Source organism: Eucalyptus grandis, chromosome 8 (genome assembly GCF_016545825.1).
Source record: "Eucalyptus grandis isolate ANBG69807.140 chromosome 8, ASM1654582v1, whole genome shotgun sequence".
NCBI classification, from domain to species: domain Eukaryota; kingdom Viridiplantae; phylum Streptophyta; class Magnoliopsida; order Myrtales; family Myrtaceae; genus Eucalyptus; species Eucalyptus grandis.
Genome location: NC_052619.1, coordinates 38,093,472 through 38,112,624, shown reverse-complemented (window position 1 = coordinate 38,112,624; position 19,153 = coordinate 38,093,472). Strand labels below are relative to the sequence as shown.

Here is a 19,153-nt window from a genome sequence, read left to right as displayed (position 1 = left end):
CATTTTATCTTATTTTCACCAAAAATTAAAAAGAAAAGTTATAAATTTTATTTTTAAAATTGTTTTAAAAAAATCAGGCTCTTCTCCCCAACCGCCGCCGCCCATCGCCGGAGGGGCCGAGCGACTGGTCGTCGGCCCTGGCGGGGTGGCCGCCCTCGCCGACCCCCGGGCGAGGGCCGGCAACCGTCGCCCGCCCTAGGCAAGGCTCGCCCCGGATCTGCGAGCCCGCCGGCCCCGAACGAGGGCCGACGAGGCCTCGCCCGGGCGGCGATGGTTGCTCAGCCCTGGCGAGGGAAGGCAACCGTCGCCCGCCCCGGGCGAGGCCTCGCCAGCCCTCGCTCGGGGCCAAATGCCCAGGCGAGCCTCGCCGAGATCCGGCGAGCCTCGCCGGCCCGAGCGAGGGCCGACGAGGCCTCGCCTGGGCGGGCGACGGTCGCCGGCCACCCCAAGGCCGGCGACCTTCGCCCCCCTGCAGCGATAGGCGGCAATGGAAGTCCACCTGCCCTTTTTTTTTTTTTTTTTTGAATAGTTTTGTTTTTTTTTATAATAAATTTAGATTTTCCTTTTTTAAATAAATTTAGATTTTCCTTTTTAGTTTTTAATCTAATTTTTAAAGATTTGGAATAAAATAATTTTAAAAAGCCATTTAAAATATGACGTCAGCGCCACGTCAGCAATTTCCGTTAACTTTCTTGACGGTGTTAATTTTAGGACTTAATTGAACCAACTTGAGTTTTAGGACTCGATTGAACTTTTTGTAAGTTTTAGAACTCAATTGCACTTTCTGGATAAGTTTTAGGACTTCTACCGAACATATCCCTAAAAAAGTCTAAAAGGAAGTTCAACGTTGAACTCAATGCGCCATGTTTTATTCTAGCACCAGGCGCAAATGGAAATATTTCATGCTAATTGAATAACAATTCAGAACAAAATAAGATTTATATACTAAATATACGACAAAGTATGTTTAGCTCCTAATCATGATATGTCATGGCCAATGGGAAGAACCAGGCTCCAAAAGATGGAGAAGGTCACCAGCTAATGATCATACTAATTGGGGAAAGTGGTTTGTATGGACAAAGGCGAAATTAAAGAGCTTTCACCTACAACATATAAATATAGAAAGCTGGGTGATAGTGAATATAGAAAGCTTGGTCTAGATAATTAATACATCGATAGCAAAGCTCTTGCACCAAAGTCAAACCGTCCAATGGAGATTTTATCAAGGATTCTAGAACTCCATCGTTAAAATGGAACAGTTGTCTGATTTGGTAAGTCAAAATAGTTATAATTGACCACCCAATGGTCGATTAATTACACATCATCGACTCTGTTTTGTGAATATTCCTTTAGTTCCCGAAGATTAATTCACAAAAATTTGATTGAAAAAAAAGATAAAAATCGAATATTTATGGAGTAAATAGGAAAATGGGTTATTAACTTACTACATATCTACACATATAGTTGAATTCATTTTATCTTTTTTAAAGAACATGAATGTTAGATAAGTGGAAAAATTAAGCTTCTTATTTAACTAACTGTACAAGTTCGTGCTTTCTATCTTACAAACCTTTAACTTTTTCATTATTTTGATGTTATTCCCTTTTTTTATCTTAAAAACCTTTTTAACTACACTGTTTTGATAGTATTCCCTTTTCTCGATCAATTTGTGCTTTCTATCAGTTTACATTTATAATTAATAGTTACACGTTTGCCAAAGATATATAATTAAAATTACTAATAACCTCTTTATACATTACATGAATCCATTTTAATTTTTCAAAAAACATCAATGACGGATGCAATTTGAATAAGGCAATTGTTTAACAACAAAGATCAAAACATTTAGAACAGTTTTCATGGAGATGGCATAGCCTAATTTCATACACAAACTAATCTAAAAGGTATAACTAAATAATCACAATCATGTTTATATCAGGAAATTTCAGAACAAGCATATAAGGACAGAAAATTTGAGTAATACCCATTGACAATCTAACTATGGAAAAATTTCCTAATATGTACAACATGATAATGAACAACTTTCATGAAGAAAGTTTTCTTGAACGAGCTACACGTGAATTTACAAAAATCAAACAACAAACAACAGCACATCAAAAATCTGTCAAGACAACAGGACATTCAGCTAATGTCACGAGGATTTGTCATATCAAAACATGTCTAAAAATCATCAAATTTACACACAACATGACCAACATGATGAAAAGAAATTTTCATTCAAAGGCCTAGTTCAGATTTCAAATAGAAAAAATGGAACAAAAATATCAAAGGTCTGTTTAAACAGGGGTTAGAACAGGGTCCGAATTTGACCCTTTTATCCAGATTGTAGTCTGACTTTGAAAAAATGGAAAATTGGTCCAAACGATGAGCGATTGGCATGAAATCAGTGGCATTAGAAACTTTTAAGCGTGCCTTACGTCTTCCTAGAAGAGCTCAAGTCCAAACTAGGTCAATTTGGTATCTTAAGATCGAGATCTTTAAAAGTGTTCGAATTAAAAATTAAAAAAAAAAAGGTTAAGAAAGACTTAAAAGGAGACATCACAAGTTGACTTTATGAGAGCGACTTATGAAGTCTTCCACAAGTTACATTGTACCATGCGAATACCAATCAACGGCTTATTGGCCAGCAAGGTCGGAAAAGATGAATGAGAGTATGTTTTCTTTTGTAGGGATACCGATTTAGTTCTAAACTTTCAAACATTACCAATATAGTCATAAACCCCCACACAAAATTTTAATGTAATCCTTCCGATCAATTGCCACTAGAAATTGTAGACGTGTCGATGTATAAGTTGTACACACATCAATATGCAATGTAAGACGACTAGCGATGACTGAACGCCATATTGGCAATTTTCAACAACAATTGACCAGAAGGACTATATTGGAATTTCACGTAAATATTGATGACTAAATTGAAAAATTTAGATAGAATGTTCATTCATACAAAAGGGGTAGGATTGATGGGTAATTATCCTACGTATAAACCGTCCCTCTAATTCCTGGACTTGTGGGAACTAGAAAATAAAGAAACTTTGCAAATATGGACTACATATGTTTTTTCCATGGATAACCCCTTCCTTTTTCTGATAATCTACAGGGATGAACGCAAATGATAGGCCAACTGACAGAAGGCCCATCGAAACATTCCATGAGCCTTTGAATTGGTTATATGCTGGTAGCCTAACCCAAAGCATTTTCCATGCATTTGGTAGAATCTGAATGGTTGTGACTTCCAGTTCTCAACTTGAAAATTTCCCGACGCTCCAACTAACTGTGCTCATGCAGAGAATTGGGCTGGCATAATTATATTTCCATATACTACAAATATAACAAGTTGTCCGCATCTTGAAGGCAATTATAATATCTAAGCATTAGCTACACCATAGGATCCTTTACAATTGTTTAAAAAAAAAAAAATCCATGAAGAATTTTAAAATGGTCAATTTTTGGATAATAAAATGCAACTTGTGGAAGACTTCATATGTCGTTCTCATAGTCATTTTTTAATGTTTCCTCATGACTTTTTTAGCCTTTCTTTTGCCTCTTCGTAAACTTCCAGGAACATTCCGTTTATTACAGTAACTTCCATGAATGAAAGCGTGTTTTCTTTCGCCCGGGGGCTCGGTCTCTAGTAAAATACGTTTGTATTTGGTTTTTAAAGGTTGATGTTTGGCGGAGTCTCATTTTATCTATACCCATATCACTGAAAACACAATCCCACGGATGGAGAAGAATTGGTCTAGCTTGGCGAGAAGGATGAGGAATCACCAATTCAATCAAGTAAGTCATCATGAATTTCCCTTCCCTTTTCTGATCCTCCACTGTTCGATCATTTTTGTAATTTTTAATATATTGATTTGTTTAAATTCGATGCCAGCTCCAAATGTTTTATTCCGGTGCTTAGTTAGCATTTTCCATTAATAATCACACTGAAATGCAGAATTTATCCTGAAAATTTATTTGGAATTTTTTTTTTTTTTTTTTTTTTTTTTTGAGGTCGGCGCCTCGCTGTGGCGGAGTGGTTTTTGGTTGGGGGGGAGGAGATGTTTGGAGATTAGTTTAAGGGTAGAGTATAGACAAGGACATTTTTCGTAAGTAGCCCTTAATGAAAGGGAAGCATACAAAGAATCATTTTAAGAACATGAAAAACCATCATCTTGCTTTACTTCATGCTTATTATCACATTAATCATGTTGTAGCCGATACAGCATGCTGGGATCTATGACCGTTCCATGGTGCAAGATCATGTCTCAATCCACATTGAGAGTATGCTTTGCAGCATGCCTCCCACCTCACCAGAGCATAGTATATTTAGGGTTCGTCATCAATTACGTGAAGTCAACGAGAAAGCCTATGACCCAGAGATTCTAGCCATCGGCCCTTATCACTATGGAAATGACAAGTTCAAATTCATGGAGGTGCAAAAACTGCGATACCTGCAGCAATTGCTTAAGAGGAGAAAGGAGGAAAGCGTCGACGGGTATATGCCAACTCTTAGGGAACTGGAACGGCAGGCGCGTAATTGCTATGCGGAAACCATCGACCTCTCCCAAGAAAAGTTTCTTGCGATGATGCTCATTGATGGCTGTTTCATCGTTGAGTTGTTCCGTAAGTACAATATGAAGATACCGACAGACAAAGACGACCCGGTTCTTCATATATGTGGGATTCCAAACAGCATTAGGCGTGATTTACTGCTGCTGGAGAACCAACTCCCACTTTTCGTCTTAAGCAAGCTATATGACCTGACTAAAGGTCCGGACGAGCATCATGAGTTCAGCGAAGTCGCCGCCATGTACTTCAATTTTGAGCTAGGAGGACCCGGCCAAAATTGGACGATTGGCAAGAGGGAACATCTCCTGCATCTATATCACGGATGGTGCACTTCTGGCTTGCCTGAAACGCCCGAGCTAAACTGCATACCAGTCATGCCCTCGGCAATTGAGCTAAGGGAGTCAGGAGTTAGGTTTAAGGCCGTGCAAGGGGGCCAACTGAGCGATATCAAATTCAAGAACGAGACACTTGAGCTACCGGTCTTGTATGTAGAGGACAACACCGAATCAAAGTTTCGAAACCTGATCGCATACGAGCAGCATCGTCAAAGCAGTGACATCAACTGCTTCACAGATTATGCGACCTTCATGGATTGCCTCATAAACTCTTCAAAGGACGTCGAGGTGCTTCGCCGCGCAGGGATTTTTAAGAATTACTTGGGCAATGACGAGGTTGTTGCGCAAATGTTCAACAAGATTGGTGACCATGTCGCTATATCCGATTCATATTACTCCGAGATCTTCCAAAATGTGAATGCACATTGCAACAAGAGGATGAATGTCTGGATGGCGAAACTGAGGAGGAAATATTTCCATAGTCCTTGGGCTTCCTTGTCCGTTCTCGCAGCCATCGTGTTGCTCCTTCTCACAGCAGCACAAACCATATTTACTATTCTTTCTTACACAAAGTAAAGTTAAATGTGATCAATGCTGGCTCATATAGTTCCCCTGGACCATATACTTGTGCTCTATAGCCAATAGTATTATCTTGGTTTTCCAATGAGGACGAACCACATGTGCTTAAAGAAAGACAGTGAAAAAGTATTTATGCTTTAAATGAGGTCCACAAATATCTCTTCATTTGGAACTAGATGATTACAACAGAAAAGCAACAGGACACTAGCAACCAAGTTGGTACATGGTTTAAAAAGAAAAGAAAAAAGATGTACAACCAACTTAGATTATTACAATAGATAGGGTAGGATCACCCTACGAAGTCTCTTCTCACAAAAATATCCAGCTGGTTCTCCGATCATGCTTGACCTAAAAACAGAGTTACAATTCAACTTGGACTACAACTAAAAAGAACACGCAGCAGCTTCATATCGCTGAACGATTTGATGGAATCCACATCAATAGTAGGAGAAGTTCTTCAAATAATATTATCAGCAACCTCTGAATCAGGAAGGATACTCCCAAAAGCAAAATCAGCCGTTGGACTGCGTCCTGATCAGCTATACTTGCGTTAATATAAAGGGCACGCTACTCTGCAAGAAAACAGCAAACCAGTGAGCTTCATAACGTCAGCCTTAATTTGCTGATAACTTTGTCTAGAAACAGCCCAAGTGAGGGAAACAATTTTTCCATGGGAAGCCTTATCGGAACAACATTAAATTCTCATAGAAATCAACCAACATTTATAACAGAAACGCAGGTATAATTCCTATTAGGATTATCTAAAGCACATTCATTCATGTCAGCCAACAAAATATGCAATTAGCAAGGAGGTAAATTTATTCACCTCCTTTCTCTGCACATTTGATTTCATGCATTTAATAACAAAACAAGAATTAGCTTAAAGTCTCTAAAGACAGACTCAATAAATAGTACATTTACCAAGCATTCATCCTTGTAACAACAATTTCCAAATTGCAAAGCACATGTCTCCTTCCTACCAAACCAAGCACAATGCACCCAATGACACAACAACATCACATGATCAGCAGATAGTACATCCATCACAGGTTAGAAGCCACAGGTTAGCTGGTCCAATAAGTCTTAAAAGCAAACATGTACATGAAATATGTATAATAACCCCATGTGGCACCTCTCATGTGGTTGGTATGCTCATAGGAGTTAGTTGAATCTTCATTCATCTCCGACCAAGAAGACACTTCCTCCTTTACCACTATTGGCGTTTGTTTTTTTTATTTGGTGTTTGATCATTTGTTTTGGTTGTCAATGCAAAATATAATCCATCTCTTCCGATGAGCATGTAAGAAGAAGAACCACAACTTGCAAAGGTAAGAAACGCAATATTGAAGGGTAATAAAATACTAATCACAGACCAAAAACTCTTCACAGGAATCTTGAAGAAGCAAAAAGGCACTCACTCTTGTAAGGGCATAACAAAAGAGCAAGAAAAAAACAACAGAAAGGGGGGGGGAACAGAATCAGAAAAAACAACAGACAACATAAACAACAATGGATTTGGAACAATCAGAACTCGTAATCACTCGCCCAAGTTGAAGCAAAGCTCCATTTTAATCAATCTTGGTCCACAATTGCAGATTTGGCAAGGAACCGAGAGAGATAAAAACACGAACAAAGAATCCCAAAATTTTGTCCAATTCGACTTAAGCAACCAAGAGAAAGCCCAAAACAATATCACTGTGGTCCAGCTAAGCTATCAAAATGAATAGCTACAAAATAAACGGTTACTCACAGCAGTTTAAGTACATGCTTTTACCAATTGGGCATTGTAGGCAAAATATTAGTGTAATTAAACCAAGGATCTAAGGAAAACTACAAAAATGGAAAGTGGGGCACATCGTGGGTACAAAGCTAATTTTCAACTTAATCAAGGATGTTAAAGCTAATTTTCAACTTAATCAAGGATGTTAAGGATTCTTGCTAATGTGAAAAACTTCAAGTATCATGAAGTTTAAACAAGCAGGGTAAAATACGGCTCGCTTCCAAGGATATATATATATATATATATATATATATATATTCAGGAAGAAGCAATGCAAACACAAAGTTGAAAGGGAAAAGTTATCCATATATTATACTACTCGACATAGTATATTAATTAGTCAAGTACCCTCACTGGATAGAATGGAAAACTTGAAGTCTCAAGAGAATATAATCTGTTGGAGAACAAATACCAGTTATTCATTCCATCTGAAGAAAAGGAGGCCGCATGATTCCTTAATAGAAGCAAACAAAGACAGATTTTCCACACTCTTTTGCTGATATTAAAGTGGCTGATCCTACGATTAAGGCTCTTAGGTCCATCATGTTTCATAGATCAATCTTACACCAAACTGATGAGGAACTATAAAATTGCCCTTACTCTTTCCTAATGTTCTGCAGTCAGTCTCCATCCATGCAAGATGAGCACAAATAATAGATATTCATTCCATCTGAAGAAAAGGAGCCCACAGGATTCTGTAATACAAGCACCAAAGAAACTTTCCACACTCTTTGGCTGAAATTTAAGAGGTTGATCCTACACTTAAGGCTCTTAGGCCCATTATGCTCCAGAGATCAATCTTACACCAAACTGATGAGGAACTGTAAATTTGCCCTTACTCTTTCTTAATGTTCTGCAGTTAGTCTCCATCCATGCAAGATGAGCCCAAATACTAGATATACATTCCATCTGAAGAAAAGGCGGCCGCAGGATTTTGGAATAGAAGCAAACAAAGACAAACTTTCCACACTTTTTGGCTGAAATTAGAGAGGCTGCTCCTACACTCAAGGCTCTTTGGCCCATTATGATTCGGAGATCAATCTTACACCAAACTAATGAAGAAACTGTAAAATTGCCCTTACACTCTTAATGTTCTGCATTCAGTCTCCATCCATGCAATATGAGCACAGGAACAAGACGGACACCAACATAGAGAAGAAAAGCTCCGTGTGAAAGCTGCTTACCCGACAGAAAAGCAGTTTCACTCTGGAGTCACCCATTAGAGATTTTACAAGTGGATCCAAATTTTTCTTGTCAAATAAATAACTAAGACCATACAATGCACAATAAATATTAAAGCTGGGCAACCTTTGTCGAACACATGCACAAGTGCGCGCACGCGCACACCCAACCACACACAGATGTGTGCATGTGCGCACACACACACAAAGGTTGTCAGGATTGGGATCCTCAGTAGGATCCTTCGAAAGTCTTTGAGATCACATCAAGATCGTAGGATCCTACAAGTATTAAATTCTTGCTTAAATCAGTGTAATTAAACGCATATTAACCTTCGAAAGAGGGATGGTGAAGCTAAAAGGTAGCATTCTCGTGTGAGAGAGTACTCAGGTTTAAATTCTTGGTCACCAGTTTTTCCACTAACAATTAAAGTACCACATCAAAGAAATTAAGAAAATGTAAAAGCATAAAATCTGCTTTGGCTAGTTTTTTAGGCGGATTGAATACGATCACAACAATCGCCATAATATTAAAGAAGAAGGCTGCCAAGATATTACTTTCCCGCCTTTTTCCGAATTTCAAATCTCTCTCTTGTGATACATATTCTCTCTTTTGTGATACATATCATCTCGTTCTTTATTTCAAAGGATAAAATATTAATTACCTCAATCTAGGACTCTCCCCGCATCCTCCATAGCAAACCTCACTGTCACTGGCAATTCTAGGTTTTCATCTGTTTAAAGCTTAGAGACAGTTCTAATTAGTACACATCCAAAGAAATTATGCCACTAGGCCAAGTCAAATTGTGCACCAACTTCTCAAGGAGGATGTTAGAGGTCTCTCTCATCTGGTTGCAGAAGGACATAAGGTTTGTGTCTCTCATCTCCAAAGGAAGGCACAGTTCAGAGAGCCAACGGTGGTCGAGGCACATCTCATCATTTATTCAAGACTGAAGAAGAGATGGCATCTCTGCACTTCTTTGCTTTCTACTGTTCATTCATCTTCGTCCCTTTTTCTTAATTCTCCAAGCCTCATATTTTCCAAATGGAGCCTGAACATGATTAAAAAGAAAATAGCACATGTGCTAGGTGACGGAGGCCCAATTTCATATTTGCTCCAGCTGAAAAGGTAGAATTGCCTTCTAAAGCTTGAGCACTGGCATCATAGTTGGGATCACGATCCTAAGATACAGATTATACCACTGCAGACTAACATTCTTAGAATCCAGATTGTTCAAAATTTGAGTTGTAGGATTGTATGATTGTGATCCTAACAACCACGCACGCACGCACAGAGAAGAGTCTTGTGATGGTGCGAAAGAAAGTACAACAAAGAAGGAGACCGCACGTCAGATTGAACAACATACTTGGTCCCAACCCCAAAAGCTAATTTCTCAAAGCAAAACAGTAAAAATCATCAACAGAGTCTTTTGAATACTGTAAGAAAAGTGGATAACAAGTTAGAATTATAATCTTAGATTATATAAGAAACATCAACTACCTTTCACCAATTCTCAATTCTTTACCTGCTTTCCTTGACACAATTAAATCCGCTTTACATGGCTCGCCATTATATGGAATTATCTCTGCAAAGAATCTGTTCAGATCATAGGCACCATTATAAGAAGCTTCTTTCGGGAAGGTTCAACACTAGCCCTCTTTGACGATATATCTGGAATTTGCATAGGCACCATGCAAAAGCTGGGCAAACAAATTACTTGACCATGTAGAGAAAGGCAAAGGAGAAGAAAAGGAGGAGGAGTAAGAAAAAAAAAGAGGCTAAAGCTGAGAAAATGTCTGTAGGAAGAGCGACATGCTCAACAAAATCCCAAAATGTTTCACATGGCCAAATTGGATGAAAATATTATAGAGTAATTTTCCTCAACCTGTGTTAAGCAAAGTGACATTGAGAAGAATGTGTTATGAGCACTCAAACAGAAATGGTGTCAAAGTAAATAGGCATTCAATGATGTAAATCCTTTGTCAGAGTTGTTGGTTAAATTGGATATCTATATCAACACCGAAAAAATCCTTCAGAATATTTCCGTGTAATTCAGCCACTTATGAAACATTATTTGGGATTTTGCTTGACATTTTACTTAGTTCCGCCTCTTTTTCCTTCCTCCTCTTCCTCATTTTCTTCTCCGTTTCTCTTTTCTTTCTCTTTTGCTGCAGCATCCTGTGAATTAGAAAGATCAAATCATAAAGTTAAAATCAATGGCCCAAAATGATATGCTGAACTGTGTTAATGGAACAAGTTGAGAAAGCAAAGCTGAACTCATGTAATAAACACTGCTGGCAGAACAAGTTGCACACGCATTTTACTTGTATTACATTCCAGAGCAAGAAATAACGCTCAAAATATAAACCTAGCTTCCACTCACCGAGTTCGCCTCCTGATCAAACTCAGGTTCATTCTCAATTTTAACAACAAATGGCTAGGATGATCAGTTCCAAGTCAGGAACCTAGGACCTACCCTGTCGGGACCCATACCCAATTTTTGAAACCGGGAACCGACCCTGTGGACTCTAGAACCGACTCCAAAACCGAACCTGCCAGTTTCAGGTTCCACTGGCAACCAGCCACTTCTTCTTTTCTTTTTCAGTTTAGTTCTTTTTTTGTTACATTGCAGCTTGGTTATGCTAGAATATGCAGCAAACCATTTCAATCCCACGAAGTTAGTAACCTGCCTGTCCTACAACAATTCAGAATCCATGGACACATAACTTCCCTGATCATCAAACAGACACACACACTTGCAGCAACAATCCAAAGAAAGCTTCATAAAAGATCACAACTACCAGTACCCTGAAAAAGAGCACTTCACCAAAATGACTTTCGCCACTTTTGATAAAAGGAATTTTCACTTATCCTCCCTTGACCAAACGACATTAGAACATAAAAGGCAGAAAAACACCAGCTGTTCATTCTCCAGCTGAGCACAACATGTCCACAGGTAAAATTGTGTAAAAATCACTTCAACTCCTGAGCTCAGGTGGACTGCGAATCCAAGACTCAAAAGCCAATGACCCATCGACCATCCCTCCTTCCTCGCGAATCCACGACTCAAAAAAATGAAGACAAGAAAACCATAAACAGATAGCAACCATGTAAAACACATCGAGACGCGCCATGTCAAAACCAAACCAGACAAAACAAATGGAAAATTTAGGGCAAATGGGCGGCAAGAGGCGAGAGGCAAATTCGTACCTGTAAAACCGTCGAGGCCGAGAGTGAGCGTAACTCGGCGACGAGCCTCGAGGTCGAGCGAGTTGAGCGAGTTGAGGTCGAGCGAGTTGAGCGAGTTGAGAGTGAGAGGGATCATGAGTTAGAGAAGAGAGAGAGAGAAGTCTGGAGTCTGACTTCGGGCTTTATTTATGACAAAAAAAATTAATAGGTAATTCCACACCTAATATAAAAATGCCAGACCAATATCCACTTATTCAAGTTTTCAGCAACCGAGCTGTTCCTGATTCATACATGTCTCTTTATCAAGCTTTCATGTTTAGCCGCGTGATGTCCATTTTCTAAAACACTGTAAAAACATTATAAAATGATTAAAAATTTCTAAAGTGCCAAAAAATTAAGGGCTAAATACCATGAAAACCCCCAATTTAGTACTCTTACGATAAATTTATCTCAAATTAATTTTTTTCCACAAAAAGCCCTAAATTAATATACCCATAACAAATTTACCTCAAATTAATTTTTTGATCACAAAGAACTTCAAACTAGTATATTTGTGTCAAATATGCCATCCATTAGTTTCCGTTAAATTTGATTAATGTTATGAAAAACTACAAAACTAGAAACTAAACATAAAACCTCAAACCGTTATACTTATTAACTATCACATATCATCCGACTTAAAAATTTGACGGTAAAATTTAACTAAAACTAAAATAAAGGAAAAATTTGTCACAAGTATATTAGTTTGAAGTTTTATGTAGTCAAAATATTAATTTGAAATAAATTTATAATTATATTAATTTGGGATTTCGTAGTATCCTAAATTAAAATGTATCCAAATTAATGTACCGAAAGCAAAATCATGTCAACTAGGACGGTTCACAAGACCTAGTCCTTAAATGATGAAGTAGTAAACATGAATGCTACTCTTAAAGGGCAGTTTAACCAGGATCTCTACCAATAATAATGCTAAAAATATCAGAAAAGGAAGCATATTAAGTGCGTAAAATGTCAAGAATTTCTTGTTGACACCTAAAATTTTGATTATGTTATTAATTAGGCCTTAATTTCTTTTATTTTTCCTTTTTCTAAATAATAAATAATAAATAACAAAAACAACAAAAAATCAATAAAAACAAAAAGAAAACAAAAAATGGCAGCTAGGCCCAGCCCCTCCTTTTTCTCTCCCTTTCGCGGGCCCAAGCCCAGCCTCCTTCTCCTCCAAGCCCGGCCCCCTTCTCCTCTTCTTCTTCCTTCTTCTCCCTTCTTCTTCCTACGCCTCTGCAACTCACGCGCTCGAAGGCAACCTACGACCGAGGAAGGTAGGCCGACGTCGGCCGGAGATGACAGATCTCAGGCGCCATTAATGGCCGCCTTCAATGCCGAGCACGCTTTGTCGGAGGAGCGAGGATGGGACGCCGGTTCGGCCTCGGGTGTCCGTTCGGCGTGCGAAGACCGGCGGTCGAATCCTCGTCGACCGGCCACCCCCTCGCCTATAAATAGCGGGGCACCACCTCCGTCGAAGGGCACGGCGAACTCGGAGATCTTCCCTTGAGAGACTTCAGGGGAGGATTAAAGAGCGAGCACGCGAGAGATCGGGTCGCGAAGCTTGAACGACCTCCCTCCGAGAGACTTCGGGGGAGGCCGGCAGCAAGCGAGCCCGAGGGGGGAGAGATCTGAGTGGGTGGAGGCTTAGCGAGAGGGAAACCGGAGTAAAGGGGGCAGATCTGAGCGTGAGGGGGTTGAAAGAGGTCAGCCGGAGGAGGGAGCGCCAGATCTGGGAAGCCGGAAGCTCTCGGCCACCTGCGACCGCTGCTCTGTTGCTGCTGTTCCCCGCCCCGATGCCGTGCCGTGACTGACCCGCCAACGCCACACCGGATCTGAGAGCTGAGGGACTGCCGTCGCTGCCCTGTCGGCGTCACCATCACCGTTCGCCACCACCAGGTATCCGCCGCCTCCGGTCGCGTCGTCACCGCCGCGTCTCCCCCCTTTTTCGAACCGTGCCGCCACTGAAACCCCCATCACAGACCCATTGTCGGTCGTCCTCGCTGAGCGGACCGTCGTCTCCACCGTCGTCGCCGTCGCCGCCCTCATCGCCGTCTATTCCGTCGTCGCCGCCGTCGTTGCCGTCTGCCCGGTGACGCCTCGGTCCCTCCCACCAGCGCCGCGAGCAAACGAAGGAGAGAGGAGGCCGGGAACCGGGTCAGTTCGCGGGTCCTTTCGACCCGGTTCCTCCGTTTCCGGGTAGGGTTTCCCCGGGTCGGACCTGCACTCGTCGGGCCGGTTTCTGAACTCGGGCCGGGCATCCTTTTTTAATAGGCCCAATTCCGCGTGTGTGTGGGCTGAGTTTTTTAAGAAAAAAAGCAAAACATCCGAGTCGGGCCCGCGTTGCGGGCCCGTGCGCGTTTTTGGTCGTCGACCCGGGTCGGACCCAACCCGCGGATCCGACCCGGTTCGTTTTTTTTAAAATATTATTATAATATAAAATAATATTTTTAAAAATAAAAATAATAATTTATTTTCCAAAAATCAAAAAAATAAAAATGTCCATATTTTCTCAAAAAGCCAAAAAGTCAGAAAAAGCCAAAAATGATTTATATTTTCAGAAAAAGATCCAAAATCCAAAAATACTTTTTTATGTCAAAAAAATTAGAAAAAAAGACTAAAAAATGTTTTTCCTTCAAAAAATGCATGGAAAATCCTCAAAATCCAAAAAGCTTTAGGGTTTAAACAAGATTAGGTACCGAAAGAGCATTAGTGATTAACTAGTGTAATCAAGTCCCCGATCCTAATTTCTCTGGATTACGCGAGCCGAGTATTTCTCTCGATATTTCGCTTGGGTTTAATCAACCCACCCCCAAACCGATTAGTGGCGACTCGTTTAAAATTGACTTATAGGTTAAAAACTTGGACTATTAAGTCGTGAATTGGTGAACTTGGGAGAGTCCCTTAATAAATTCAAATGAGCCATTAGCCTCCTTAGGCGCTCGTACACGATTGTGCGCCCCGAAAAAAGAGGTCGCGACATTTCTCCACTCACTTATATTTACCAAAAGCAAGCTCGTATGACGGTGAAATTTAAGACAACAATCAAAATCTTTTACATGTACGCACCTCCACAACAGGCTTTGCTCGTACGCTTGTTTTTGTGATGTGGACTTGGCGATAATTTCATCAAACTCGTAGGTGTATGTATCCTCGTTAGTCTTCCACAATATCAACATTTTCAGCTAATCATAATAATACATAGGACTTCAATCAGTGCATCATGCAAAGGAATAAACCACCTGTATATTGCCAATGCGTCTTTTGCTTCATAGGATCAATATACATAAATTGTTCACTCTTAGATAAAAGTAAAGAGTACTTTCTTTTTTATTTTTTTGCTAAAATTTATTATATTCTAAATGTTATGAAAAATTTGCATTTGAAGTAACATGTCAACATTTAACTATTCTAAAAGTTTCATAGTTCCGAATTAAAAGAAAAATAGGACGAATTTTGTGAATTGCTAGATTTAGATTAAATAAAAAGTAAAACTCGTTTTAGATGATTACCAAGCAATTCACTTGGAATCAATAGACCATACATATAGTGGAAATAGAACATGGATGATTGACACACCCTAGTTAATTATCTTTTCTTGAGTGAAATGCCAAAGACTTTGTAAGTTAATAGAATAGGCATGAACCAATAAGATGTTGGGTCAGATGGTGAAAAGTTTGGTCTTCTTGTGATGTTAGATTTGGGCCTTGTGAGGAGCATTCCTGGAAGAAAATCTTATGCACAGATAGATGAGAGGGAGGGTGACCTTAAACTCGTCAAGGGATGTGCAGCAGTCCTGGTGCGCGAAAGCCGATCGGAACCATTTGACCCGAATCTTTAACTTGAGGTGATGATTAACTATATAACATTTTTTTGTAACATGTTGAGTAATCCAGATTCTCAACTTAATATGGCTAAAAGGGAATTTCATTTTGTGTTAGTAAACATGTAAAGTCAATGATAAGCTTGAAATATCGATGGTAAGGCAACATGGGGTGCGGATTCCTCATGCCATGAATCCATACCTATCCACCGATGCAAATCGGTGTAATTAGTCGTGCCAATTCACTAAGGAGAGAAGAAAGGAATATATTTTTTACATTCACATAGTTTTCAGTTCACCTTAAAAAAAAAATTTGACATGTTTTGTATACATCAAACTAACCTCAAGAAAGGTAAAGTTGTACAAAATAAAGCTAACTTGTTCTACAAGGATATTCTCAAGAAGAAGTGATAAATTATGATGAGACATGTGCACTCATTGGGTGATTTACATCTATTATTTGCTAGATTCCGACTTATATCAAATGAATGTGATAGTATATGTCTAGATTTTTTTATTTAAGATAAAGTTCTATGTAGAGCAATCACCAGACTTTGAAGATCTTAAATGAGAAAATTGTACTTACAAGCTTTGAAAAGCTTTACATGGTCTCAAGCAAGCTCCATGCTTGGTATGAGAGATTATGTAGTTTTGTAATTGACAACAATTTTGAAACAAGTAAAATAGACAAAACTTTGTTAATAAAGAAGAAAGATGAATATATTTTGTTAGTGCGAACTTATGTAAATGACATGATCTTTGGTTCCACTAATGAGAAATGTGCAAGAATTTTCCCAAGTCTACGTAAAGTGACTTCGTAATGAACATGATGAGCGAACTTCTTCTTGCTCAGATTTCAAGTAAAACAAACAAAGCATAGAATGCTTATATATCAAGAATATATATATATATATATATATATATATATATATATATATATAAATTTTTAAAATGATCACTCTATGTTTGTCCTATTGGATTAGATATAGGAAAAATACGGTATAATATATTCTATCGAAATGTAGTATTCTCTGGCAATACCCCAATAATTCCCATCTAGTAGACATCATTAATGCAGAAAAAAAATTCTTATGCATGAGTTTTATTTGCATATTGGGTATAGGCTTAATAGGAGTAATTGAACTCACAATTAATGGCAAGTGACAAATAAAAACTCTCCTTTATACTGGATAAGTCCACCTACTTATTGTATAAGTGCAATCGAGTCCTTAATTTTTTTAAAAATATAATTAAATCCTAAAACTTATTAAATTAATACAATCTAGGTCATCTGTTAGCTTTATCCAAATTGGTAATTAGAAAAAGATGTTTGCCTGTTTTCTTTTTAAAGAATGACAATAATGTGGTTGTAACTTTAGGTATTATAAAAAACAAATAAAAAAGTTAGAAGGAAAAACTTCATTTCAAGATTTTTGTGGAATTGTTTGCTCCTGAATCTCAAGCTCTCTCCTTATTCCACCGGCCACTGAAGTAGATTGCTTCCGGTCTTCAAATCGAACACGACAGTCCTTGGAAAGTATGAATGGAGTTCATAACTCTCGATTTTTTTCTAGGATTTGAGCTCACTAAACCATGACAATAACAAATTCAAAGCACATTAAAAAATGCAAGTGAAAACATTGTATAGATTTGAACATGATCCACCTCCTCTTGTTATAGTCTTAGAACTATGAAATTATGTAAAATCACTGTTAATTGTTCTAAAAGTTACTTTTAAAATAGTTAATAGCGATAATTGATAGCAACCCCAAAAAATTTCACAAGAACATCTTCGAGGCATAGAATACACCGTAATCATACCTAATTTCAATCCCCACATCGATCTCAGAAATTGTTTGGGAACCAACTGTTTTTCTCAATTGGTTGAGCGCCAACCCCCCTCCCTCTCTCCCTCTTCAATCTTCTTTGACGACATGGGTTGTTGCCCTTGCCTCGTGTCCGAGTGAGGATTGTCTTCTTGCTGTAGACGCTGTAGGTCTGGGCTGGGATCGCTGCCATCGTTACTGAAGGGGCGAGGGTCGCTAGTGCCAAGGTCGCAGATGACCTTGCGGGCAAGCTCGCCTGGCTCACTCGCCACACCCGCGCGCGCGTGTTGTTTTCTTTTTCCAGCACGTGAAGGTGGTGGCAAGGGCCACGTTGGCTTTGGCTGAGTCCGAAGAGGGGATGCCGGCCCCTCACCGATGTAAGGGTGGTCGCCACAACTAGGGGTGAGCGCGGTTCCCAGGTTACCCGGGAACCGGAACCGAACCGGAGGAGGTCCGGTTCGGTTCCCGGTTCCAGGGACTGGTTCCGGTTCCGGTTCCCGGTTCCTTTTAGAACCGGAACCGGTTTCGAACCCTAGAAGAAAAGAACCGGTCCCCCCCCCTTTCCTTGTCCCTTCCCTTGCTTCCCCATCGTCACCAATCATCGCCTTCTCCACCCTCCGAAAATCGCAAGGGAAATTTGAAGGTCAAGACGGCGAAGAAGAGGCAAATCTCTGCGCTCCTCCCGCTCTCGCTCCCTCTCCCTCCCCTCTCCCTGGGTAGATAAGGATTCCCCGATTCCGCGTCTCTCGAGCTGATCGCGTGCGCCTCGGTCTTTTTCCTCGCGACTTCGATTCGGTGGCTGGGCCCTTCTTCTGATTTCGCGTTTCCTGAGGTGGGTATTCGTCAAGTCTTTGAATTTCTGCGGATTTCGTGCTCTAGGTTTCGAATGTTTCTTCCTTCTTTTTTTTGGGGTTCTTCGTCGCGTGGCTCTCGGCGGCTGCTGGTGGCGGCGGGGTCTGATTATTTGCGGGGGGTTCTTCGCGTGTTTCTCACCGGACCGGACTTTGCTTTGATGGGTTGTTTCTTTTTTTCATGTTCTTTTTCGGTTCTGCGATTGGTCGAACGTGGCGAGGGGCTGAGGATGAATTCCACGGAGCCGGTTCTGGATAAGGCTTCTTAATTCGGCGGCGTTTGTTATTCTAATTTGGTTAGGGGAATCGTGGTTTTCGATCGTGGATTGGTGTTTCTCTCTATTTCTAGCTTGTTGGGAGTAGGCTGTGTGTTTTATGATAGTCCGAGGAATTTGCATCTCTTGTTTAAGAGATGTGGAGTGTGAGAAGTATGTGGCCCTTCGGGACGTGATCGTGATTTCTTTGGTCGTCGCGACTCCAACACGACGATGGCGATGGTTTAGGATTGTGTCCTTTGTCGGGATTGTGGGCGCTAACCTCGCCGATTGGAAATTTATGTGATTTTGTTTGGGTTCTGGTTTAGGCTTCTATGGCTGCGACAGTTATGATTTCTCTTTCTTTATTATTTTTAGTCTATTAGTGGCACGGTGAGTTTCTTTCATGTGAATAGTGAATGCTTTGAGAATGATGCTAGGTTAGTTTTTGTGTTTCTCTGTTTCACCGTTGTTCGCCGGAGGTGGAGGCTATATGTTTGATGATAGCTGGAAACTTTGGGACTTTCATCTACAGTGTGAGAAATTTTGCACTTTTTGAGACACGATGTTGATTATCTTGGCCATTGCGACTCTTACATGGGAATATTGACAAAGCTTGATTGAATTATGTTGTAAATTTACGACTATTTTGGTGTCTTTTTCAATTTTCTTCTAATTATCCTTGTAGTAGTTTTTTGGTAACGTGCGCATACG

General features: G+C 39.9%; 1 protein-coding gene and 2 long non-coding RNA genes across 6 annotated transcripts in view; 1 reads left to right on the top strand and 2 right to left on the bottom strand.

Moving 5' to 3' along the window:
- Nucleotides 1-5,505, top strand: part of LOC104417119 (UPF0481 protein At3g47200) — a 47,758-nt gene extending 42,253 nt beyond the window's left edge. For 2 of the 4 annotated variants that reach the window (XM_039301056.1, XM_039301057.1), the window contains exon 2: nucleotides 4,233-5,505. In XM_039301056.1, coding sequence (XP_039156990.1) covers nucleotides 4,233-5,489 — 1,257 coding nt within the window. In that variant the 3' untranslated portion in view covers nucleotides 5,490-5,505. Of the gene's footprint in view, nucleotides 1-3,657; nucleotides 3,805-4,223 lie in introns of those variants that run through there. The other 2 variants (XM_039301055.1, XM_039301054.1) reach the window with 2 other exon arrangements.
- LOC120287733 overlaps nucleotides 1-19,153 on the bottom strand; it is a 69,196-nt gene that overhangs the window by 16,096 nt on the left and 33,947 nt on the right. The window lies entirely within an intron of this gene.
- Nucleotides 5,742-9,687, bottom strand: LOC120287734. The gene is made up of 2 exons (XR_005545999.1): nucleotides 9,116-9,687; nucleotides 5,742-6,064 (listed from the first exon to the last, which is right to left on the bottom strand). It is a non-coding gene; the product is annotated as an uncharacterized LOC120287734 (long non-coding RNA).